The 25,167-nt window shown below is 44.4% G+C and overlaps 2 protein-coding genes across 3 annotated transcripts in view; one reads left to right on the top strand and one right to left on the bottom strand.

Annotated features, from left to right (window-relative positions):
* The window catches only part of LOC8042151 (phosphatidylinositol 4,5-bisphosphate 3-kinase catalytic subunit alpha isoform), a 70,958-nt gene extending 58,518 nt beyond the window's left edge, over positions 1 to 12,440 (bottom strand). The window contains exons 1-3 of one of the 2 annotated variants that reach the window (XM_042290893.1): positions 12,203 to 12,417; positions 5,436 to 5,565; positions 61 to 245 (exon numbers count right to left, since the gene is read on the bottom strand). In XM_042290893.1, coding sequence (XP_042146827.1) covers positions 61 to 193 — 133 coding nt within the window. In that variant the 5' untranslated portion in view covers positions 194 to 245; positions 5,436 to 5,565; positions 12,203 to 12,417. Of the gene's footprint in view, positions 1 to 60; positions 246 to 5,435; positions 5,566 to 12,202 lie in introns of both variants that reach the window. The other variant, XM_029985614.4, reaches the window with a different exon arrangement.
* Positions 12,441 to 12,618: 178 nt separating this feature from the next.
* LOC8042521 (tensin-4) overlaps positions 12,619 to 25,167 on the top strand; it is a 275,086-nt gene continuing 262,537 nt past the window's right edge. The window contains exon 1 of the mRNA XM_029985615.4: positions 12,619 to 13,184. Coding sequence (XP_029841475.3) covers positions 12,897 to 13,184 — 288 coding nt within the window. The 5' untranslated portion in view covers positions 12,619 to 12,896. The remainder of the gene's footprint in view (positions 13,185 to 25,167) is intronic.

The following is a 25,167-nucleotide window of genomic DNA, read 5'->3' as shown; positions in this document are numbered from 1 at the left end:
CTCGATTAGCTGGAACTCGTGCGCGTGCAAATTATGCCGTCGTGAAAAAAACCGTCTTGCCTTTGATGCTTTCCAGCGTAGCATCCCTGGCACAGTCCAGGGGTATGATGATTCCCGTGGGCATGAGACAGTCCACGACTATGGTGTTGGGCATGAGCGTGAAGCCCCATAGCTCTCCCGAAGACGGCGGCATCTTGAGTCACTTCTGCTTGTTTCTTTACTACGTCATGCCTTCACAAAGAACGCTGCCAGCAGAAAGCCCCAATGGCGACACATGAAAAGAAGAAAAAAAGAGTTTCCTCTAAACCGACATTCAAAGATCCTCGACATCAGACACTGCCCCACTCCCTTAAAAGAATGAAGAGGAGCACACGCAGCTTGTTATTGAATATTGGGAGCAAAGCCTAGCAGGTAACTCTGTCCTAGTGTTCCTTTATTGAATTCATTAACCCCTTAAACGTTTTGGACGAGCCTAGCACGTCAATGTGGAGCCATCGCCGAACCGTCCAGGACGAGTATAGCTCGTCTGCTTTCCCGGTTCAAGCGGGTCGGGCTTTTTGAAAGGGCAATGGTGGGTGGTGGGTGTATCACTGGGTCGTGTGTTAACCCACCCGGGCCCCCCCCCCCCCCATTTACGCCCGCTTTGCGGCGACAGTCTGTAAATGGCGCACTAAAAAATATTGACGCTCCTGGACCACCCATACCCGCCGCTTCGTGGTAAAATGCCGGTGGCCCAAACCCCGCTGTCCTCAATTACAACTCCAAAAAGTCAATTCCATTTCGGCAATCAACCGTTTTGGATGAACCAGGCTCACTCATGACTCTGTTCGTGGCTCTGGCAACAAACGGCAGCACTGGACTTTTTTTTTTTTTTTAAATTGTGCTTTTAATTTTTTGGTGGTTAGAAATGTGATCTTGAAGGCAAAACAAAATTATTATAAAACCAAAAATTAAGCAATTGAGGATCAGAAATTTCCAGAAACTAAAAATGGTTCAAAGGTTAAAGAAGACTCTCATAGACGTTGTGAGGAACTAACATAAAATGCTGACTTAATAATAATGCTGTCCAAAAACTTCCACCTCAATGTTTTAGCAATCAGGCATACAGCTGTCTCTGGAAGTAAACATTTACAGGTAAAATAAATATGTCAAGATGTCATAGAAGTTCAAACAACCTCTCTTTCCCATGAAAAACTTCCTTGTTATGCTTGAACTAATGAATGACAGACTGTTACCACACAATTCAGATTGCACCGAAATAAAAATAGCTTTACCAAAATATTCCAAGACAACTATCCGAAGTTAAAAGGGCCTCGACTAACATCCAGTGAGCAAAAAGGTCCGTGAAACTAATGTTTCTAAAATGCCAAGAATTGTTCTCAAAACCAGGGCGCCCTGGGTAACAATATGTTGAACCCCAACACGGTAAAACTTTTAGCATTTCCACTCGAAAGTTTGAAGAAATTTCTGAAATAATGCAAACTCACCCTGTGTAGCAAAAATACAGCAAGGATATGCATCTTTTGGCCAGAATGAATTTCAATGCCTTAGGGTTAGAGCAAGGCTATATTGTGTCATCAATAATTGCAGGTTGCAAAACTTCCATGTTATTTGTGCAAAAAAAAAAAAAAAAAATTTCAATAGCAAGTGTGATTTTCATCAGACTGATAAAAAAGCATAAAGAAGTCACAATTTTAGTCACTTGGGTTATGACTACCATTATAAATAAAACATTAACACAACTAGAATGACAAAAAAATGGATGTTTAGTGAAACTAGAAGCAGTGACATTGGAAAAACATGTATCTAGCCAGCCTACCGGTCCATTTTCTCTCCCCTATATATTACTTTCGGTAAAAAATCCTTAAAGGGGCCCTGCAATCATATTTAAGCGTCCACCTTTTTTGCGGTTTCCACGTCTCTTGGGGTTCGGGCAAGCCAGCGGGCACGGAGAGAGTAACTAAATATTAGTGCGTCATATTTTAACAGGACGACGCAGAAACTTCCTCCACCGACAAGGGCGACCTGCGGTACCAAAAGCGCACAAAATGTGACGTCTTTGGTCCTGGGCTTACTGCTGGTCAGAGCCGCTAAAAGCTTCCTTTTAGTCGAAATACAAAATGTAAGTGGCGCGAACCGTTTCAATTATTTATAAAAGTAGTTTTGTTCAGTATTTTTGATCAAAAAAGAAACGAATGTAGTTCATAATTTACGGAAACAAGAAATGACCCGTCTATATACCCGCCACCAAGCGGTGGAAAAAGCGGCGCATACTAGAAAGGAATAGTGGGATCAGGCGCCGACACGGAAAGGTCCCGGATGTACGCGGTGGCGCTGCGGTCGTATACCGGCTCGAGGATTCAACTGGTTCCGAGCGTTCCCAAGGCTCTTGGCGCGGGCTTGGCTGGCGATTTAGCCCTTTAGCGGTATGGCAGCACGAAGTGGCTCCCGTTCTGAACTGATCTTTACCGCGTGTTTGCTGTCGTTTGTGGCCAATGAAGTGTCATGCCGAATTAGTATTTAATCGCGCAGCAAATGCAATTAGAGCCGCTCTGGCCGCCTGCTGCATACAGCCTATCCAGAACACGCTTCAATGGCGCCCTCTCGCGCCGTCGACTTGGAGTGCGGCAGCCGTGGGCGCTCGATGAGCTCACTACTTCTCTAGTTCACGGCCACTCCCAAGCAACCAAGGACGTCACGAGGGAGGTTATTTTTTGCTTGTTTTTGTAATTTTAATTTGCCTATAACTTTTAAAATAAAGAGAATTTCGAGAAAAGGAAAGTTTCACTAAGTTACTACGTTCATTGCGCTCAGGTTGGGTGCATATTAAGAATTAGTAAAAAAGTCATTGCAGGGCCCCTTTAAGCTGTGGCCAACAGCAGGCTAGGTTTCTTCGGATGGATCCATAGATGGATGGATGTTACAGGCTATATATACCCCTCGTAACGGGCGGTAGCTTGCGCCACCTGGCCCAAGTCTAAAAAAGACAAACATTTGATTCCTCCCGCCCTTCTAAGCCAATTTTCTACCTTTAACTATCACCAGGTAGTGTGGGGTATCACCAGGATGACCTATGGGGGTCGGGCAAAAAAACTAAAAACATCACCCCCCACCTCTTCCAAAGGGGTCGCCAATTTTTCTCTGGTCAAAGCTTGTTGGCGTTACACCTACACCGAACCCACTGAGGGACAGGGTTGAATCTTTGGGCTGTAACCACTTAAAAGGGAGTCCCAATTTTTCTCTGTTCTGCCTGTCCCCGGCTGTGCTAGTCAGTTGTGCATCATTCAATTTTCCCTAAATAATTCCCACCAATCTTCTAATCGCCTCCTTGTGACTAATTTTCTTGTCCTCTGTCCTTCCATCGTTGCCAGCAAAGTCCAGGGCCTTCGCCAAATCTCCTACCTCTTCGGGGAGGGCAGGGTGAAGCCCCATGCACATTAAAACTAAGTATTCTAGTGTCTTGCTCTTACTATGGCATGCAGCACAGTGTGTCTGTTTCCTGAAATTTAGCCCTATAAGTCCTCGTCCTTGAAACTCCCGTTCTCTCCCCAAACGGTAAAGAGCTTCCCGGTGAATTGTCAAACGCCTATAGTCGGTGACAGGTCAAGAACGAAGTGGAAGCTCATCCCACCTCTTTCCACTTTAGTAGTGAGAACGCTGGAGAGGAGGCGACCTCCTCTCCACCGTTCGCTCCACTAAAGGGGAAAGGGGTGGGAGGAGCTTCCACTTCGTTCTTGATCTGTCACCGACTATAGTCAGTGGTCCCAGTTAAAAAGGCATTCAGAAGTAGTGCTATATTTAATTTCACCGTAAATCAAAGGACAGCAGATGCTACGAGTCGACGGTCTAGTCAGGCTGTGCCCAAAGCGCAACATAATTGAGCTTGCAGTCTCTCTGCACAAACATTATCACCCACTAAACAAATCCTGGACAGTTAATGTGCCGTGACCTTAAAACGTTAGTCGGTAAGCCTCTGTTAGTGTGTTTTCTAACCCTTGACTGCGCACTGACTTAAAGGGGCGATCCAACGATTTTTGTATTTTGCACAAATACCGCTTAGAACGGATCCCTGAAGTTGATGACCTGTGAAATACCCGTTCGTTTTTCACCACACGCAATCGAAGTCGCAGAAAAAAATGAAGAAAAACGAGCCGGGTTCACCCCCTCAACTCGCAGCCAGAACAAGCGGCCACGTGATCTGGAGCCGATTATATGCCACCAATGTTGATCATAGGCATGCGCTGGGTTTGACAAGGCACAGTATACGCGCTGAGTCCCAGACATTGTTATGGTTTGGCTGTTGTCGTCATTGCAGCGATTGGACACCGGACACTACCCAAATTCTTCTCGAGCTGTCGATTATCACGAGCCCTAATCGAGTGTCCACGCCATGCTCGGGTCCAATCTATGAGCCGCATTCAAATATCGTCACTGGGCGGTAGTGCTACCACCCAGCTACGTCATCAGGTTTTGCGAAGGAGAGATTGAATGAAAACACTCGGTTTTGTCCTTGAAATTACAGCGCAACAAAGGAGTTTCTCGGTCAGTAGCGTTGCATGGGAGTATCCTTGAGTCCCACTAGTGTGAGTAAGCTCGTGTAAAGTCAAAAACATTACAATTGAATATCGTTGCACCGCCCCTTTAAAGGGGTACTCCGCCGATTTCTTCATGGTCCCAGATTTGCTTGAAATTTTGCTAAACTCACCAAACAACATCGCCAAAATAGTATCCCAAATATTAGGTCAAAATATTTTTTTTTTCACAAAGTTATTGACGGAAAGTCTCTACTGGCAACAATGAAAAAGTGACGTCAGTGGAAGTGTTGGGGTTCACTCTTTGGACTGTAGAATTTGTTCCCAACTGATTCGAAGCAGTTTCATGGTGTCAAATGAATGCTTTGGAAGCTCGCTCCAGTCCCCGCGCTCCAGCACGGAACAAACGATTGGCATATTCTGTTTTTCAGACTGCTCGCCCGACTGGCAAGCTTAACCTTCCACTGACGTCACGGCCCTGAAAAGTGCGGGTATATTTGAATGTTGGTTTTTGCATCATTTTCATTTGCCGATTTCACAATAACTATTATGAATTTTGCGATACTAAATAGCTTACCAGAAAGGGTAAAGGCCGGGGAGTCAGAAAATATAGTTAGTTGAGGTAGCTCAAAAATCAGCGGAGTACCCCTTTAACCCTTTAACGGTTAAGTTATTTTTTCTAAAATATGTTTTTCAGTGGTTGGGTTTTGTTTCCAAAGGAACGTTACAAAGAATGGGTCAATGTGCAGGTTTTTTTCTCATTGATTATCTAGTGGTATAACGAAGGGGTGAATATGTAGGTTTTTTTCTCATTCATTATCTAGTGGGAGCACATACAGTGCTTGCAAGCTTTTTAATTTTAGAAGGATAAAATGAAGATACTTGAAGGCGAAGAGTTGTCACCTTTCTTCCATTCGGTTTCATTTTGGCGCGTCCGCTTCCGTGACATTCTGGCGGCTTCAGATTCCCTAACCGGAGTTACTTTACTGAGATTCTTCGTTGGATGATGAGCTCTCATCCTCTGAATTTCATTCTGAAAAGTTTCAGAAGTCTGAATCGAAAGAGCCAGTGCTCTCAGTGGCACTTCTGCAAGAGCAACCGCTAAGCGAACTGAGCATCACGTGAGCGGAGCATCTAATCTGAAAACTATATATGGCCCAGCCAAGCAATACATGGTGCAAATATAATGTCTATAATTCGCCAAAAACATAACAATGGCAACGCCTACCCCGTACTGTGCAATTTTGCATTTAGGCAATCACTATCAAATATGTAATCATCACCATACACCTTTTTGGCGACATTAGTCAAAGAAATAAGGAGGTCGTGAAACGTTTTTCTAAAATTCCGAGCTCTATGTTTATTTGGAACATGTGTCCGTTATTCTCCAGGCCACATTCATTCATTTGATCATCCAGATCCATTTACTAGAGTAAAAGAGATAATTCTGGTTTCCCAGGGAGCTGCCCGGTCAGTTCTACAGATACGTCACTGTAGGTAACCAATATAATATATTTGTAGTCTGTGCAAGATGGTGACGTAGACCAGACCAAGATGGACGTAGACCAAATCTGCTGACACTCTGGACAAAGCCAGAGTGTCAGCAGATATCGCTCCCACAACAACTCCATAATGACATCACGCATGCAAGTCAATGGATGACATCTCACATCCGATATGCTCAGATAATTGTGAAATAGTTAACCTCATTGTGGTCTACCGTCGCATATTACATCACCATGGTCGGCTTTTAGGCTTCGAGACGTATGCCGACACAAGTGTTCTCCCCAGACATTTTGAGGTATGGACACCTAACAATCTACAGGGTGTTAGGTTGAAGGGGTGGTGGGGGGGGGGGGGGGGGGGGGGGATTTTGTTTACAGGAATTATGCAGTTCAGTTGAGTAGCGCCACACAAATCTGCAAAACTTGACAATCTGGGGCATCGTGCATTTTCAAAATAAGCATCATCTTGTCCAACAGAGACAAAATATAGAGGTGGGCTGAGCATAGTGGAGGTGGGCAGTTAGCCAGACTGGTGGGCGGCAAAACCACTCCTGCTTACTGCCCCGCCAACACAATTGTTTTTTGTGCTACAGAGGAGAAGTTGAGGAAATTGTTCGCAACTTCGACCAGTTGAGCAGCATTCCGATACGATCGTCAAATACCAAATGGCAAATACGTTCTCACTTTAAGCAGAAATTCACTGGTCTGCTCACAGAACAAGGACTGTAAGGCTGGAAATATAAGTGAAATGAATCGCTTTTGCATACCTGAGGACTGGCGTGTCAAGTTACTGTTGATGAAGATGAAAATTCTTAGTCATAAAGCCGGTCTTGGGAAAACTATGTCCTAAGACTGCACCCGCGAAAATAAACGGCCCGAAGCAGATGTGCTGATAGCCGAGAGGTTACACCACACACATTCCTTCTTACTAATAATTTTGTGAAGTTGTGGGTTTTAGTCCTTTTGGAATTATAATTTTGTATTGCTTTACTTTATGTTTTATTATAATTCTAAGTAATTCTAATCTACAATCAGATTCAACAACTGCGTTCCACATGAACGCAAGTTGCGGCGAGACGAGCAGCATCGATATGATGGTTACCAAACGACAGTAACCCGAATGTGTTTGAAACCGAAACTGTATTGCAATCACGATGTATTAGCATATAACTAATACACAAATGCCGATAAATAACGCAATGTTTTTATCACCCTCAATTTATTATTTGAAAAGGAAATAAAGTTGAGTATCTGTTCAACCCTTTTACTTAGGTGGTGTTCTGTTGCTCATGCTGCCCAAGGCTGCTGCATGGTCATTTCACAGTCCAAAAAACATTATATTAATCACGGTTTATAAAATGCAGACGCAATATTTTACCATAATATTTCGGAGTAAATGTCATGTGGCATAATAAATAAAAGGAAATGAAGATCAGACTGGTATGTTTCCTTTCAATGACCCTTTCTTTAAAGGGACACTCAAAGGACATTTATGCTCGCCAAGGTTTTTATTTGTACATGATATACCGTAAAACCCCCAAAAGATATCCCACTCTTAGTAATAGTGGTGTTGGGATCAATGATGGCATCGGTGAAAATGCAGCTTGCTCACTATAGCGGGATAAAAGCGAACATTGCTGGCTGGGAAGTACAGTCATATTTGCTTCCTTGCCCCTTGCCACATAACAATCTTGGAAGGGACACAACCTAAAAAAAGCACTTCTTTTAAACTTCTCTTCATTGTACATTGAAAGTTAGCATACTCCATATTGTCAACCGATTTGCTCTTTATGTTAGGTGGGCTATCTCTCGGGATTTTATGGTATGAGAGCCCAACTACCCAAAACGCCATTTGTGGCTTGAAATTCATTTTCTTTTAACCCGAAAACCTCCGATCGAGAGCTGGCCGGTTTGAGTCGCACTCACTCTCTTCTCCGTGGTCACGTGGCATCTTCTATGGCTTAGACACAACCACCAAAGATAATTGAAATCGTGGGTCATCAAAGGCACATATTCAATACTAAAATTAGACAAAATTACGATACCCATTTTTTGTGGCCTCTAAAAAGCTGCATACGTTGACTGAAAAAAAGAAAAGGTTGCACAGCCACGTGACTTTTGGTAACCTTCTCCTCCTCTATATTTCTTCTTCCTCACCAGTCCAGTTTCGGTTTAGGTTTCAAGCAGTAGCGTTTTTTTTACTTTATTAAAAGTATATGTGATGCTGTAGCAAAATATTGATTGGGTAGTCTTCTTACACCATAACAGATTGCTTGGCAAAAGAATAAATAGATTTTTTGGGGGGGAGTGTCAGTGTTCCTTTAAGGCGAAACGAAGTATACCACGGGTTGGCTATAGCACGACACATGTTAGTATCGATGTGAAGCCCACCTAAACTCCTGTGAATTCACGACATCAAATCACTGGTTTGTCAGAATAACCATTCTACTTAATTTTTGCCTACAAAGAAAACTGTAACCAAACTTAAAAATCCACTTAATTTCCTTTTTATTTTTTAAGCATGTTTGGAAACATGGTAAGAAACTTGGAAGAAAAAAGACAATGCAGGCCAATGTTATATAACTTCGTGAAGTCAGTAGTTAATATATATATATATAATACTTAAATGCTACACATCAAGACCTATGTAATTAATTTTGCACATTTACATCTTAGATATACTGTTGAACAAATGCTGACGATATAGGGAGTGGAAAAATGGGCGGGAAACTAATTGGGAATTATTTATTGAAAAACACCCACCCGGAGATAATTAAGCTTTAGGTTTTGGAAGGACGATCTATGACAAAGTGTTTTGTTCTACAGGTTGGGACTCAAGTCGGACGTCGTTTCTGTTTTACGAGGTGAAAACAACAACAACAAGTAAAATGCCAGACCCGAATAAAGTTTGTTGGGTCGGCGGTTAAAGGGGGGAGAGCGAAAGACAGGCTGAAAGTAAGGTAACAGACCACTAACCAAATGTACTGCACACACTTTGATATCCATGGATGGATGGATCGATGAATACGGCTGAGCCCTTTGGATTGGGCGGTAGCTTACGCCACCTAGCCATTTTGTTTTACCATTTAAGCTTAGAATATTTATATGTGAAATCTATATTCACTCCGCAGTGCAAAGAAAGTGAGGCTATGAAACCCCCTTGCCATCAGTGAATAAGAAAATAACTAGTTTTCTCTCGATTTCTGCCACCATTCACTTAAGCTTTGCTTGGTAAGCTCTACAGTCTTGAAATCCACTCTCCCTTCGCTGTCTCTAAAACCCAATGACTTTATTAAATCTATGTTGTCTTCGGTAGGCATAGGGTCAAGCCCTTTACAGTAGAGTATCAAGTGCTCAGCCGTCTCGTCCTCCTCTCCACAAGCAGTGCACACTGTATCAATTTCCTGGTACTTCACTCTGTATGTTCTGGTTCGCAGAACACCCGTCCTTGCCTCAAACAGCAATGAGCTTCCCCTAGAATTGTCATAAATGCTTTCTTTGGCAATAACTCTTTTGTTTAATCTATAGCTTTCCAGAGCCGTCTTTGTCTGCATTCCCTCTAGCCACCGATCTCTTTCTGTGGCCTTAACTTTCTTCTTAACTGAGACTTGCTCTTCCGTATCTTCGCTATACACTCCGTGCGGGAACTATAGGGGGCGCTTTGAAAAAGGCGCGCAGCGCCGCTAGCAGAGGAGCTGGCGTTCGACTGTGAGGCACGTTCAGCAGCCTGCGACGCCTTTTTGCATGGCAAGCTGTGGCGGCGGAAGCGTGCACAGACGAAACTTTTGCTTTTTGAGCCGATAAGTTGATGGTGACATTGCATGAGTGCTGGGGCAGAAGGACATTTAGCTGTTCTCCACTTTTTATATATTGAGTTTGAGTTGTTATTAGGGGTAATTTCTCTAGTTGCGGCCGAAAAAGGAGTTGGAGCAATTTTCCGAAGAACAAGACGGCCGCCACCATAATTGCTCTGAGTGGGAAATTTATTTCGCTCGTCGCTGTAAGCCTAGGACTGCTGGAACGATGATATTTGGAGGCGAGCGAGATGTTCACTAAGTTTGTGCACGAAGTGTGCCAAGTTTCATTAAGACAGCAGGTGTGAAAGTTATGTTCCTAACGAATAAAGATATAAAGATGTACGGGATATCAAATATTGGACCCAAAATGCTGTGTTATAGCGGGCTGTGAAAAGTGCAGATTTGGGCACACAGGTGCTTCGACTTGACAGTAACATGGCACAGCACTTATTATACAAAAAAAAAGGTGGCATAGGGAAAAAGGTGGCATAGGGCATAGGGAAAAGGTGGAATAGGGAAACCAGGTGAAAATTTGGTTTGGGTGGCGTAACTCAATGGGAACCGGTTTTGACCATGAAAAGGCTGTCAGGAGAATATCACTGGTCGAGGGAGGTGGACACTTTAGAGGTAGGAAGGGACTAGTGGATTGTACTTCCAATTGAAACAACTTTACGAAAGGTGGTTCCAAAGCCGAGAAAACAAAGTTGTTGGCCAACACACGGTTTGGCCGCCAAGGGCTTTTGCGGTCAGCTGTTGTGTAGTAATCTGGTTGTGCGAGATGCTGATTTTCGGCACACAGGTACTTTGACATGACCGTCACTTGGCACAAAACTTATTATAACAAAAAGAGTTGGCATAGCGAAACCAGGTGGAAATTTAGTTTGGGCGGCATAACTAGATGGTAACTTGCTTTGACCGTCAAAGGCTGTCAGATAATACCGCTCATCCTGGGAGGTGCACACTTTACAGGTAGGAAGGAAACAGAGGACGGTGCTTCCAGTTTGAACCACTTTTCAATAGGTGGCTCTAAAGCCGAGAAAAAAAGAAATTGTTGTCTGCAGAGCTCGGGGTGTCAGCGTTTCCACATCCAAAAGGAGACTGATCAAGAAAGAAAGCACACCACATAAACTTTCATACTCAAACGTCGAGTCTCCAGTGATGCCGAGTTTCATTGTTGTTTTCTTTAGATTTATATTTGTCACTTTTTTTACCGTTCGAATCTTTCTTCATGAAGTACAGATTGCGTGCCATACTTGTCCGGAAATATCATCGACACGTACGATGGGGACGAAACTTCTTTGGAGGGCATTCCTCTAACGAAATTGGCACTGCATACCCGCGAGTGTGGGATGGCATTTCAGTTCGTCCTATCGGCGCTGACACATGTACGCGTTACTTGTACGAAAACAAACGCAGAGCGCAAAGCGGCAGTGTAGAATATGTCAGCAGTGCCGACACAGTGGCAGGCATGATCGGGAGACCAAATTTCTCGCGTCGTACGGCACGGCTCCATCGTTGTCGCCGTCTTACAAAACATCGGCGAGGTGAAAAACTGTGAAACTTTGTCTACACGAGATACGACGCATAACTATTGAAGCACTTAATGACGCAGCACAGGCAGCACTTCATGCTGTGAATCCAGCGCAACCGCACCACTCCGAATTCAATACGTACCAACGTACGCGACGTGGTTTCGTTTTCTCTGGGGTTCTCACTGCCTAACTTCGGTACCGGCCGCGCGGCGGCGCGCCAGTCGCGTCGCACGGAGTGTATAGCCCAAAAACTTTCCCCTTAATTTCCTAGTGCGCTGTCTTTACTTTGTGTCTACACTCCTCATGTATAAATAGCTGAAAACCTTTCGTGCCCATTGCTCCCCATCCATTTGCCTCAACCTATCCTCAAATTCTATCTTGCTCACCGCTTCCCTGCTCTCAAATGATACCCATCCCATGTCTCCTTGAACTCCTTGGTTTGGCGTTTTGCAATGTGCCCCCAAAGCCAGTCTACCTACTCCGCGCTGCTTTATTTCTAGTCTCGCACGCACTTCGGATTCCATACATCGTAAGCTAATATAAATATCTATAGTGTTTTAAGGCGACAGAGCAACCGTAGGCTACGGTGTGTAAGATCGATTCCATCAGACCTTGAGAGTGAGGCCCTATCGTGCTGATTTGAAGAGAAACATCGTTATCGTGTGCTAAAACAAGCACCGAGAGCTGTGCGGTGTACGACATGTGGGTGATCGTAATTCCGAGTCAGGCGAGAAGTTTGCACATTCCACAGCGGTGTTGATTTCCCGCAGAACTTTCGGGAAATGTTCAGCAGTGCCAAATCGTCTGGCACAGAGGACAAAACCCCAGACACTTACCCGTAATCGGTCAGGAACAGCAGACGAACAAGTGCGCAATCCTCATGGCGGTTAGCAGGGAGTCGGAAAAAAATTATTAGACGAGGCTTGACTCAGAAATGCAGGATCCAAGATCGCAGTTACCGTGGTCGTGAAATATTTAAAAGATGCTACATTCTTATTAGCGAAACATCGAGAAGAAAACCATACAAAGATCCGCCACCGTTTCTGTGAACAGCGCTCCCTCTAGGCCCTAAACGGCAGGTAAAGTCGCGGAACCAGGAAAATATTATAAATAAACCATATCACAATTAAATCGCATCCGGAGTCTGGTGATACAACAAAAATTATGCACAAAAAAGAAAAAGAAAAACACGCAAGTGCAGTTCAATCTTGTCGCAAAGAGCGCTGCTGTTAAGTTTGCAATCATCATCATTGAGACGTCTTGTAGTATTTGTTTTCGCTTCCTGATTGGACAGGCCAGGAGCGAGAAAGTTTCGGTCGGTTCAGTCAGCTGGCCGCGAACTGGTACCGGCCACTAGCTTTACGGTTAACCTCCGCGCTTACTAATTCGCTCTTGACTCATTTTAAAATGCAATTGGACAGATTTCAAGTCAAGAGAGCTAGTCTATTGGAAAAATCGTCTGTTCGTCTCGACGCGTTCCCAGTATTATTCGCTAGCAAAAAGAGCGGCGGGCCGCGAACTTGAACGAACATGCACCGCTGGCGGAGCAGTCACTGTAGTGACAGCACCGACTGCATGTCCGACGAAAGTGAGGTTGATCTGGACACTGTCCGGCAATCGGTCAAGCTGCGGCGGAGGGTGGTCGTCTTCAGCCGCACGAGTCGAGCCAGCTACGACAGCGGAGAGACGAGCGAAGAGGTCGACCTGCCGGACGGATGTTGTCACCGCAAACCGACCCACCTGTGGAATGCCCCCGGTCCTCCCAAACAGTCGGAAACCTCGGCTCAGCACGACTCGAAAACTGGTTATCTGTGTGAGGTGAGTAGCGGCGACGATTTTCTCTCGTTGTTAGTTTTGTTATCGACATTGGGTTTGCAGGGAAACGTCGCTGCGCCGCAACCGCGCACACGTTGGGGAGCGCGCGCGTTGCCACGTGCTTGTCTTGGAGAAAGTTTTGCGAAAGTTGTTTTTTCGCGTTGCAACGTCTATGTCGTGGTGTTTAAGCCGGTTGATGCGACCTCGGGGAAATAATTAAAATTCGAGTTTCTTATACCCGCGCATTGCGCAATTCAGAATTTGTATTCCGCTGACACAGGTCGTGCCCAGAATGACAGATTAGCTGTTTATGTCAGCAAATAAAGCTTCGAAAGAAAAATAGAGGAACAACTTTTTCATCAGATGCACACACTCGAAGACAGCGGCAAAGCAATCAGACTGGCGCCCCTTGAACTCGAGCACCTTGAACGTCAGCCAACGCTATGGACCTAAAAAAAAAAGTATATATATATATATATATATATTTAAAGTCGCTGCCCAGCGTGCGAGAATTGCGCCCCGCATGGCGCAGCTCTCCGCTTTGGCATACAAACGCAGCGCGTGCCAAAACCACTAACACGCACAATGCTAGCAGCCAGAAGTCCTTCATTTGAATGGGTCTATAGACCATTCTGGGTGTCTCAACGTTCTTCTCGTTAGCGTGCAAGCATGCATACCCGATGCAGATAACACACAGTCACGGTACAAATGCAAGGAGAAGCGTGAACCGCCAAAGTAAAGGGCTCGAGTGGAGAGACGCCCTTTTCACGTGCGAGCGAAGGAAGGAAATAAGTCGTGCCACAAATCGACTTCATATCATCCAGCGTTGAATGATATCAGATCATATATAGACGATTGCAAGCAGGGCATGGGGCCGCCGCCATGTCTCTGCTCTGCACATGCTTGCACGCATTGACCGGTGCTATTTTCAGCGTCCATGCGGATGGCGCGTGCTTTTGCTCGCTCGAAGCAACGAGCATACGCGTGCTGGGCAGGGGTGATTGTACGCTGGGCTGTGATTTTGTCAGTGTAGGGCGATGTACATCTAAAAAGTACGTGAAGTAAAGTACAAAGTAAATTAGATGTTATGTTTTAGTAAAGTATTGTAAGTACACCGGACGCAATGTACTTGAAGTAAACTACTATACATACAATGTACTTTCAAAGTGCAAGTGTTTTTTTATTGCAATCTTGCATGGCGTCCTTCCAATCTACTTATATATTTATTTCACAATACCTTGAAGGCCCCATTACAGGGCATCAATGCGGTGTTTATTTTTATACTGATATGCATCGCCCCAGGCGTACAGGGGGTGCATAAGTTATTTTAAGAAATGGCTGGAAATTTTGAATAAAGTCAAGGGGCCACAGAGTAGCTTTACTCTCGCTGACGAACTGTTTAACACAGTCAACGTAAAAGCACTGTCGGTCTTATAGCCGCCATTACTTCACTCCAAGAAATGGCTGGGCCACAGAGTAGTAGTACTCTCACTGATGAACTATTTATATTTAACACAGTCAACTTAAAAGCACTTATTTGGGTCCGCCTCAGAAAAATGGCTGGATGACGTCTCGAAAGTCGATAGTGCGTTTTCCCGTTCTCTATTACCCTTTTTTTTTTTTTTTTTTTTTTTTTTATAAGAGGTTGGTGAATTCCCGACCTCAGGAAGTTTTCTATTGTACTGGGAAAGCCAAGGACGCGAGCGCGTGGTTCTTGAAAGAGCTTTATTTCACCGATATTAAATTTGTAGAATGCACTTTGAAGTCGGGAGTAGTACATTTTTCTTTTGAAAGTACCGGTAAAAATACATTAAGTAAAGTGGAGGTACATACCCGGAAAATGCACTTCAAGTTACGTATACGTTTTCTACACCTACTTGAAGCAGTTTTTTTTTTTTTTTTAAGTACAATGTATTTGAAGTACTTCCCCACACTGCGTTTTGTAAACATTGGAACGGTGCATACACACTAAATATTTTCACACCCCTAAGGGTTCTGAAACAGCTTGTCCTGGGACTAACAGCGCGGTCACACCGCGCACCAACAGTACACAATAAAGCAAGCACGACACCGCAATGACGCAGGACCTTGTTGACTACTGACGATGGACAGATACTTAACCGTCGCCGCACATACCAAGCTTGCAAGTACTATGTTTGTACCGCACTGGGTGAATTGCTCATCTACAGCTCAGAGACAAGTCTTCCGTTGAGGCAAACTATGTTCAGGCTGTATAAACGTACCCACACCCCCAAATTCATTTATTTATTTATTTCTTATTTATTTATTATTATTATTTATTTATTTATTTTTTTTTTGCGAAGGAGAGATTAAAAGAGAAGGTCCTTTTTATACTTGGAATCTCACCTAACGAAGACGCATCTTGGTCCGTGGCGTTGCTTTCGAGTATTCTTGTGTCCTATCGTGCCAGTAAGCTAGTGCCAAGCGAGATACATTCCGACCCCATATCGTTGCACGGCCCTTTCTTCTGTAGTTGCGCTTAGCCACAGTTATCACACTTATATACTCTTGAACAACTCTCTGTGACTATGTTACTGGCGCGCGTGCGCTTGGGCATCTTGAGCGCGCGCACAGTGATTTCCCTACACACCCCCGGGGGGGGGGTGTACACCCCCGCTTTGTTTCTGAAGGCACCCCCTTAATTCGCAACGACTCCTCTATTCTCAATGCCCCACCCCTTAACCGCCCCCCCCCCCCCCCGGCCCCCACTAAAAATTTACATGCACCACCCCCCTAATTTTAAAGCCTGGGGAAGCCCTGCACGCGTACCATGGGCGTACCAAAGAGGGGGGGGGGGGGGCGCAAGGCACGTGTTTTGCTCCCCCCCCCCCCCCCCCCCCCGAAACAGCCGCCACTGGGCAGGGCAAACACTCTGGCCGGCGGCGCCAAGGGAATCGGCCGCGGGGGAGGGGGGGGGGGGAGGTCTGGTTTGCCCCCCCCCCCCCCCCCCCCCCCACTCAAAAACAAGCCGGGATGTCACTGACGCATACTCTTCACTACTTCTGAAATGACTGTCCGAGAATACAGCACCGGACAGCGCGTGCATGTGAGGTGAAATGAAATGTTTATTTCCAGAAAAATGCTCTGGCGGGCCTCCAGACAAAAAGCTACCATGAGGTAACTTGACTTGGTTAGGGGCCCTAATGCCAAGCAACTACACCAATTTAGTTGACATATTAAAAAAAATGAAATAAAATCATTTACAACGTTTGTTGTGCAATAATTATAAATTTCCGCCTACTAACGTAGCCGTAGATAATAAATAAAATAAAATAAAGCACGACAGAAAACAAGGTGAAAAGAAATTAAACAGAATGTAGTACAAAATGGAAAACCACACGCAACGCACCATAAACAGAAATTCAGTTTAAATAAAACACATGTACAGCTCAGCTTTGGCCAGGAAATATATATATATATGCTCTAGATGGTGATGCAGTGATTGCAAAGCACAGTTCGTGTGGAAATGGGTAACACAGCATACTTTAGAGTGGCGGGTGTACTGACCAGGACTTCTTTTTCATTAAGCTTCGATGTGCACCAGAGAAACTCAATGAATTCGGCTGTTGCAAAACGGAATGTGTACAAAAGACGATACTCGCACATACTTGTAATAGTAGTAATCCTTAAATTTTCGAAAAGTGGCTGTGTGTGACACAGGCAGTGTACATCGGCAATACTAGGCAGCATTTTTTTTTTTTAAGTAAGACTATTTTGTTTAAATTTGAAGTTGTTTTATTGCACACGGTGAAAATTTGCATGGGACTGGAAAAGTGCATGATAAATAGTGAGTTTTATGTGTACAGGTAATATTGAACGGCATCTTGTACAGGTAATATTGAACGGTACGGCAGAGGTTATAGGTCTAAGACAAGTTGAATGCCCATCAATGTTTACAGATGCTGGTAATTTGATAGATACGAATATAAGAGTGATTGTGCTGTGCCACGTATTCTATAACAGTTAATTTTTCAAGAAGTATTTGATTATTTAGACGATATACACCTTACTGAAACCAACAAAAATGCCTAGTCAAACGATTGTTTTCAATGTTATTTAAAATAATTGATTTCCGGAGTGAGAGCGGTGACTCTGTTGATCTTGCTTTTCTAAAATCAAATTGAGAGTCAGTTATTATTGAATAAGTTTGGAAAAAGTTCTCCATACGAGTTTTTATCATTCTAGTCCCTTAGAAGAAAAAAAAAATTGTCAGGATGAATATTGGCCTATAATTGGTCATTAGGTTTTCATCTTCCCTTGTGAATCACGGTAACCTTGGCAAGTTTCATTTTTTGCAGGAAACTCATTGCTTGCAAAACTGAGGTTGAAGATGTGTGCGAGGTGCGGTTGAATTATGTCGATGACATATTTGATTGGCATCATTCGAAAATGTTTAAAATCACGGCTGTTACTGTTTTTAAGTCGCATGAATATATTATAGACCACAAGTTATTTTTGGGGGTTTAGAAAAAGGCATGAACCTGGGCTTTGTGTGATATTTTTAACATCATTTTTATCATATGTACTAGAAACAAAGTTTACCATTCAGGAATTGGAACATTCGACCAATGATACTCCGTATAGCTTCTTATCATTGATTATAAGCTGTCCTATTTTGTAACTTCGTGTTCCGCGTTGTAGAGCCTCATTTATAGATTTTCATGTAAGAGCTGGTGACTGTTTCCACTCATTACTGAAAAAGCTTTGCATTGTTTTTCCAGCACAAAATTCAACTTATTTCGATTTTTTTCTAAGTATACTAACTTATCTGGGTGAAGAAATACACATTTTAAAGGATATTTTTTCTAACCATTTTGATGTGATCTAGAGTGACCCAAGATTTCCGTGATTTTTCGAGCGAGATATTGTTTTATATGGAAAACATTCATCATAGCACCTCTTGAACAAACCACGAAACACGTCATGGACATCATCTACATTACATTGAAAGGTCACACATGTCCAGTTAATGGCAGAAATTTTGCTTCTGAAATGCTGCAGACTGTTTTCTGCTAGTGCTTAGAAAGAAGTAAAAAAAAAAGTTTGATTTTGCTTTAGCTTTTAAATTGCAACAACGAACAGCCTTAAAATGGGGACATAGTCGCTAATATCATAACTGATGGTAACTGATGGATGGTACGTTACAAAGAAATCTAGCATACTTTCAGTTTCTAGTCTATATAGTTCTGATAGATAACAAGAACATTCTCATACCCTGAAGAGTTTGTGTAATTGGGCCGTGAATCTGTCTGAATACATATTGGAACAGTGAATGCGCGAAGTGATGCGGAAGGGTGCACCAGAGATCCTCACTCTGACTGAGCGTGCTAAGCTTCCAGTCAAGTTGTTTTAATTTTCATGGCCCTGTAGAACGAATTGCAAGCAGAGCCACTGGCCGCCGCCATGTCTGCTGGTGCAGACAAGCCCGTGCAATTCCAAGCTTGCCGAAGCTATGTTCACGCACAAGCTGCACGTGTTTGCTTGCTCTCTTGGGGCGCCATGCTTGCAATTGTCTATAGAGCAACTTCGCAAAACACTGGTATCGTGGTCGTTGGCATGTGGCTGCTGAAAGCGGGAAACCGGGAGATGTGCCATTTTCGCTATATTCAGGTGTTACTCTTTCAGGCATGTTATATATTATCTCTAAATTCGAGATAGCAATGGAGAAAACGGCAAATTAAGGTGATGCCAAAAGCTACGCTAAAATTCTCCCGCGCTCTCGAGTGGGTGACGTCTCATGTGTTGTATGACTTGCAACCGGGATCATTTTGTGCGTGTTTTCTTTTCCTGTTGCTGGTGTGAGCTTAACCAGCATTCGTTTCGTACCATCAAAGTTCTTGCAGCCCATCGCAGGCAAGCAGTGGCCCCATATTCACGGGTTGATTTAAGGGAAAGAGAAAAAAAAAAAAGGGGGGGGGGGGGACCGCTTCCCCTAAGCGCTCGAAGGGCACGTTTTTTCAATAATAAAAAGAAAACGACATTTTAACTTTCATTTTCGAAGAAATGTTTAGTTTTTTTTCTTGAAATGGCGTATTTTATGTTCTTCGCCCGTGACGTCAGATCTAACATCTGGCGTCACGTTTCCAACGTTGCTAATAGAGTCCCTCAGACCATTTAAAACTGCAACGTCTTCGAGGGAAACGAAATATTGTTACTTGTAATTTGGGTTACTAGTTTAGATATGTTTATTAATGCGTCAAAATAATTTTGAGGTAAATTAGTGACCATCAATATTTCGCCGGAGCTCGATTCGCCCAATGCATATACACCCTTTTCCAGCAGCGCCCCTTAGGATGATGGACATTTCCAGCTCCCCTTCGATTGTACTCCGTGCATTCAAATACAGTTAAAAAGCTACAAGCACAAAATACATTCTTCACATTAAAAAAAAAAAAAAAAAACAACTCCAGACTGCGCACGGGACTGGTATCGCGAAAGGTACTATAATTCTGCCGATAACCGCACTTATACAAATGTTATGGCCGGTTCAGACACTTTCGTTTGAGTGCGTTTGACTGCGTTGCGTCGAGAACCGAAAGCGAGTCACCGGCACACCTGTGCTTCGTATGAAGCGTGGAATCCAATTCAAGGAGTCACCTTGGCACGCGATATAAGCAGCAGGGATGTCCTGGTTTCTCGCTGCCGCAACGCAGTCAAACGCAGTCAAACGCAGTCAAACGCAACTGTCCGAACCGGGCTTTTAACGTGCGTTGCTCGCTCACTATAGCCCCGAGGCTGCTGCTTCAAAAATTAACCAAAGGCACTAACCCGTGCGTTGCTTTTGGCGCGTCAGTATTTCACATAAAGCATAGTTTCTTGAGGTTTCGGGAATTTATCTCATAGTAAAAAGCATTATCAGGCAGTTAATAGCCCACGTAGTTGCTAAATCACTACGCTGCCTGAAGCGGGCATGTTTTTAATTTGGCGTACTGCACCGCAGCATCCTTCCTCACTCCCTTTGACGCTGCGTTGGGAAGTACTTTAAGTACGTTGTACTTAAACTATTACTTCGGGAGGCTTAGAAAACTTCTACTATACTTGAAGTACAGTCTTTGAGTATGTTACGTGTACTTTACTTAAAATTCTTGTACTTTCCAAGGAAGTACAACTCCCGACTTCTAAGTATATTCTCGATTGACGACAGTAATCCCTGGACAAGGGCTTGACAAGGGGCACAGAGGACAAACACAAATTTCCAAATACAGCAGTGACTGGTGCGCACCAAAAAAATCCGCCTGGTCCTGATATCGAACCATGGGACCTCTCCATTTTCAGCAGAGCGTTCTACCAACTGAGCTAACCAGAAGTTAGACGTCAGGAGAGCAATCTGGTTTTATCAGCAATGGAATTAATGCAAAGGTGCAGCTCGCTTGAACCTTTGCATTAATTGCTGTTATTATTATACATTGTTCAAATTTGGTCATGTTAGATTTGTATCACAAAATCATGCTTTGTCAACTTTGGAGAAATACTGAGAGGGATATTCTACTCTCACCAGAAACGCGAACAGACGACGCGTCGCTGCGTTTGTACTGGGGGTGGCTTTCCCGCAGAATTTCAAACTCTCGCTACTTCTCGCTTAGTCAGCACATGCGAGGGGGTTAAAAATATTTGGAAATGACACTTGTCGACGAGAGGATTGCTTGCGGAAGCTATAGAGTTGACGTCATGCTCTCTCCATCGCGGAAGATTGTCTTAACATTAAAAAAAAGTACTTGTACTTTACTTTGAAAGTACATTGTATTTCTAGTACTGTACTTCAAGCACACTGCGCCTGGTGTACTTATTACTTTACTTGAAGTACGTAACCTGTAATTTACTTTGTATTTTACTTCAAGTACTTTTTATATGTACTTCACCCACCACTGCTTTTACGTACCCTTTTTGCACCTTTCAACAGATGAAGGGACTCCCATGCAAAAGCACTCTTCGTTCCAAAAAGAAAAGAAAAAAAGTGTTTCTCGAAATATATCATGTTGACAAGGTGTATACCCACGGGTGCAAGTCTCTGAACGCCCATTTTACACCGTTAAATGTGTAAAAAATATAAATGTCAGTTATCACTTCAGAGTGTGTGACAATTTCACCAAATGGCGACCTCGAAACTTGCAGGGACTAGTCTGTTCTCTGCCTTTGCAACTGGAGTGACCATATTGGTAGAATGATTGCATTAATCCTTCAGCGTTTATATATATATATATATATATGTGTATTCTACTAGTTTAAGCTTTTTGGTTTGTTTCGGTAAAAACGCTTACACCAAAGAAATCTGGTCGTAAATAACTCTTGGGGTTCTTCGTGAAAAACCTGTAAGGGGTACTTTTAAGCTCCTTTTTTTGATGCGAAAGAGTTCTTCATCGTCCAGCTGTCTTTTTAGTGCGCCAAGGGGCGATAGCGCTTGAGGCGAAACCGTTCTTCACGAGCTGAAAGAGCTCCTGGGACGTCGAAGAACCTTTGCAATAACGAATTTTTTTAGAGTGTAGCTCTGGCGAGTGTATACATAAGAGCCACAAAAATTCCTACAATTAGTGTATTCCATGTGAAAAGATAATTTTCTCGGGACCGCATTACTTGCGGTGGCGGGCGTCAGAAAATGCGCGATACTTACTAATTTGCTAATTAATTGAAAATGGCTAATTATTTTTTTAATTAGTGAAAATAGGCATATGGTTCCAATTATAAATTTGTTAAGCTGCATCGAGTAAATCATTAATTTTCAGAAAGACTTTGAGCGCATGAGAAGCGTAGTAGTTCACTAAATTAATCACTCGTGGAACAGGTACAGGGCTAGGGGTTGCGGGAAGGCGCCCGCGCGACTTTTCCGTCTCTTAGGAGAGCCCCAGCCTTGTACCTGGTCCACGAGTGGTAACTTTTGCGCACTACTACGCTTCTCACGCGCTCAAAGTCTTTCTGAAAATTTCTGATGTAGTGCTTTTGATGACGCTCAGCAAGTTTCTACTTAGAATCGTATGTCTATTTTCACTAATTAAAAGGTTCATTCGTCATTTTATTTGATTAGCAAACTAATTAGTACGTATCGCGCATTTTCTGACGTCCGCCACCTCGAATAATGCGGTCCCGGGAAAAGAATCCTTTTACCTCGAATACACTAATTTTAGGAATTTTTGTCTCTCTTACGCGAAACACCCTGTGTATGCGTGCACAGGCGAGCGCTTTCGTCACTCGGTGCAGCAGACTGTCTTCTCCGGATTCACCTGACGAACGCACATTGAAGCTCCTGAGCTTCAATGTCCAACCCACTTCGAATGAAGTTGTCTATTTTGCGTCAAAAAGCAGTACCGTGTATATGAACAACAAATAATACAGTACCTATATTTACTTTAATACTATTCGTTAAAAAAATTACAAAACCTTTTTTTTTTCTTTTATTGGTGTACACGAAGAATTGTCGGCGAAGACGAAAGGGTTGCGTGAGAATGTGAAACGTCGCTGGAGCAAGCGCCTCCGGTTCATCACGTTGCTTCCCCGGCGCTGAGAGGTTGTGCGCCCCCTGGTCGACGGCGCCGCTGCTCATTAAAATGCGTCATTAGAGCGGGCCGCATTTGCTGATGCTATCGGATGCTCGTAGGCTGATAGCATCAACCAATTACTGCGTCAGTGTCGTTACGCTACTATAGACGTGCTGAAAGCGGGACCTTCTTTGTGAGTCATCAAGAGGCGACGCACCCGGCTTCGAGACGAGCTTTCAGGGCATGTATTTGTTGTCTTTTCCGTCTGGTGTCGGCAGTTACTCACTGATGGGAATCGGCCGAAATCTCCCTTGTTTCACCTGTAGAAAAGAGAACACAGTCACTTCAAGAAAACTTTCGAACCATATGTTCTTCATCTCAAGGCCACTTTCTGACTCTCTGGTAAGGTTGGCTACGAACCATGACACTAGTGGGAAAATCGATCTCACCTTGGTTGCGATAGGAAATTACTATTTTATTTTTTTACTTGGAAGGAGCTGAGGAACAATGTAAATAGAGATCCCCTATCAACTTGGAGGCATGTGACACCATTCGATTCACACAAAAATAAATTAAAGATCATCGATGAACCCTTCGACGTGCCGAAGGGTGAGCAGCATTCACTTTTCTCCTTTTCCCCTCGACGAATTTCTTCCCTATTTTCCGATCGCGGCTTCCGAATTTTGCGAAGGCAAAATTTTGAGGATGACGTGCCAAATCAAAGAAAGGCATCTGGCAGGCCCCGTTAAGAACTCCGGAAGAAAAACTTCACCTGGAAATTTTGGGCGGGCATCCGAAACCCTAATGGTACAAGCCTCCGTCAGGTTGCAGGAATTACTTCGACCCGGTTTCGAACCCGCGCCAACGAGGGAATCTGTATACCCCCTACCGAATTCGAGAAGTTTTATTTTTTACGGCCTTTGAACAACATCGATGACACCACTCGGATCTTTTGACTCCTACACCATGTTTACAAACAAGCTACCGTTTGCCCACACCCACGGCGCGTGCGAAAAACCCAGATTCGCGTGAGGTGAAGTGCAGTGATTTCCCTACGCTCCCTCTACGGGGGTGTACTCTCCCCCTTGTTTTTCCGAAGGCACCCCCTTAATTCACAACAACTCCTCCATTCTCAATGCCCCCCCCGCCCCCCCCCCCCCCCCCCCCCTCCTAATTCCAATTCATAGGGAAACCCCTGGTAAAGTGTCGGAGCATGCGCCGTTCCAACAGCAGCGCCACCGCAGCGCCACCGCCTCGCCATGACGTCAGAGCACGGCCTCTGGGTGCCGCCATCTTGCTGCTGGCGTGTGTAGATCGTCTAAAATACTACGTTCACTCTTAAGCTGAGTACGCGACGGCTAGCGAGCAGAGGCTGCTCGTGGCCCGAGCACTCCGAGTTCACTCCGCACTTGGAGCCCCGGAATAGGGGCACACAACCACTCTCTCCTTTTTCTTCCCCTTTCTCCCCTTCCCTTTCCTAAATCTTTCAACTCAATAAAGTTTTTCAACAACAACAGCCAATACCACAAGCACGAGAGCTTGTGGTCGCTGCTTTGAAGCGTTCTTCCGCGGAACGAGCACTCGCACTAGAAATGCACGTCTCAAAGCCAGGGGCGTTGTCTAGCTCGTACTTGTAGTTTTGGCTGCAGTCCCAGCTTAAGGGTGAACAGAGTATAATCAAGCGTTGTTAAGGCGTGCCCAGGGTTGCCAGACTGTCTCTTAAATAGAGCTTCTTTCTCCCATCTACGGTGGCCAGTTTAGCTTTTGAAGCGTTGCTGCTTGCAAATAGGCGGATTTCAATGTGACCCTTGATCGTCGCCGATGGCGTTGTGCTGAACTTTCCGGTCGTTCAGCTGCGCAAACGGACAGTCGCCATATGTGCTCAGCTGGCCAACTCGTCGGTCTACCGAGGTGGTTAGCCCTCACCTAGCTAAGGTGGCTCGCCGACTGTTACTGATGCAGGCTGAAAGGAGAAAAAGCTGCGCGCCTTTCGTGGGCTGAGGCTGAGGTCAGCGAGCACACCGTAAGGAGACCTCGGCGGGCGGGATCGTCGATCAGCGAGCCCACGCGTGCACGCTCCCTGGGAGTCTTGGGAGAGGAGCAGAGACCGGAATGCCGGCCGCTTTGTTTCCTCCGTACGAGGACAATTAATACTCGCGCTGTTGGCCGAGACAGGATCCTCCCGATCGTCTCGTGTTTTTAGGCGTATTCTGGGCTAAGTGCTCTCTTCTTTGTCTTGTCTGATTTGCTTTCGTGAACTGCGCACTAATCTCCACTAGGTTTCGTCCTTGTCTGTGAATATATCCCGTTCTCTACACATTAATAAAACTCAGCTATTTTCTTTGCTCTTGCAATCGAGAACGTATGGAAGAGCACATGCTTTATACTGTGGGTTCTGAAGCGCGGTTTCCTCAAGAGCGGGGGGGAAGGGGGGGGGGGGGGGGGGGGGGGAGTTCGAAATGCTGTCCCTGCTATATTAAAAAAAAAAAAAAATT

This window comes from Ixodes scapularis, unplaced genomic scaffold (genome assembly GCF_016920785.2).
Source record: "Ixodes scapularis isolate PalLabHiFi unplaced genomic scaffold, ASM1692078v2 PGA_scaffold1__304_contigs__length_218370807, whole genome shotgun sequence".
Taxonomy (NCBI): domain Eukaryota; kingdom Metazoa; phylum Arthropoda; class Arachnida; order Ixodida; family Ixodidae; genus Ixodes; species Ixodes scapularis.
The sequence above is the reverse complement of the archived record's forward strand: the minus strand, read 5'-3'. Positions and strand labels throughout refer to the sequence as shown.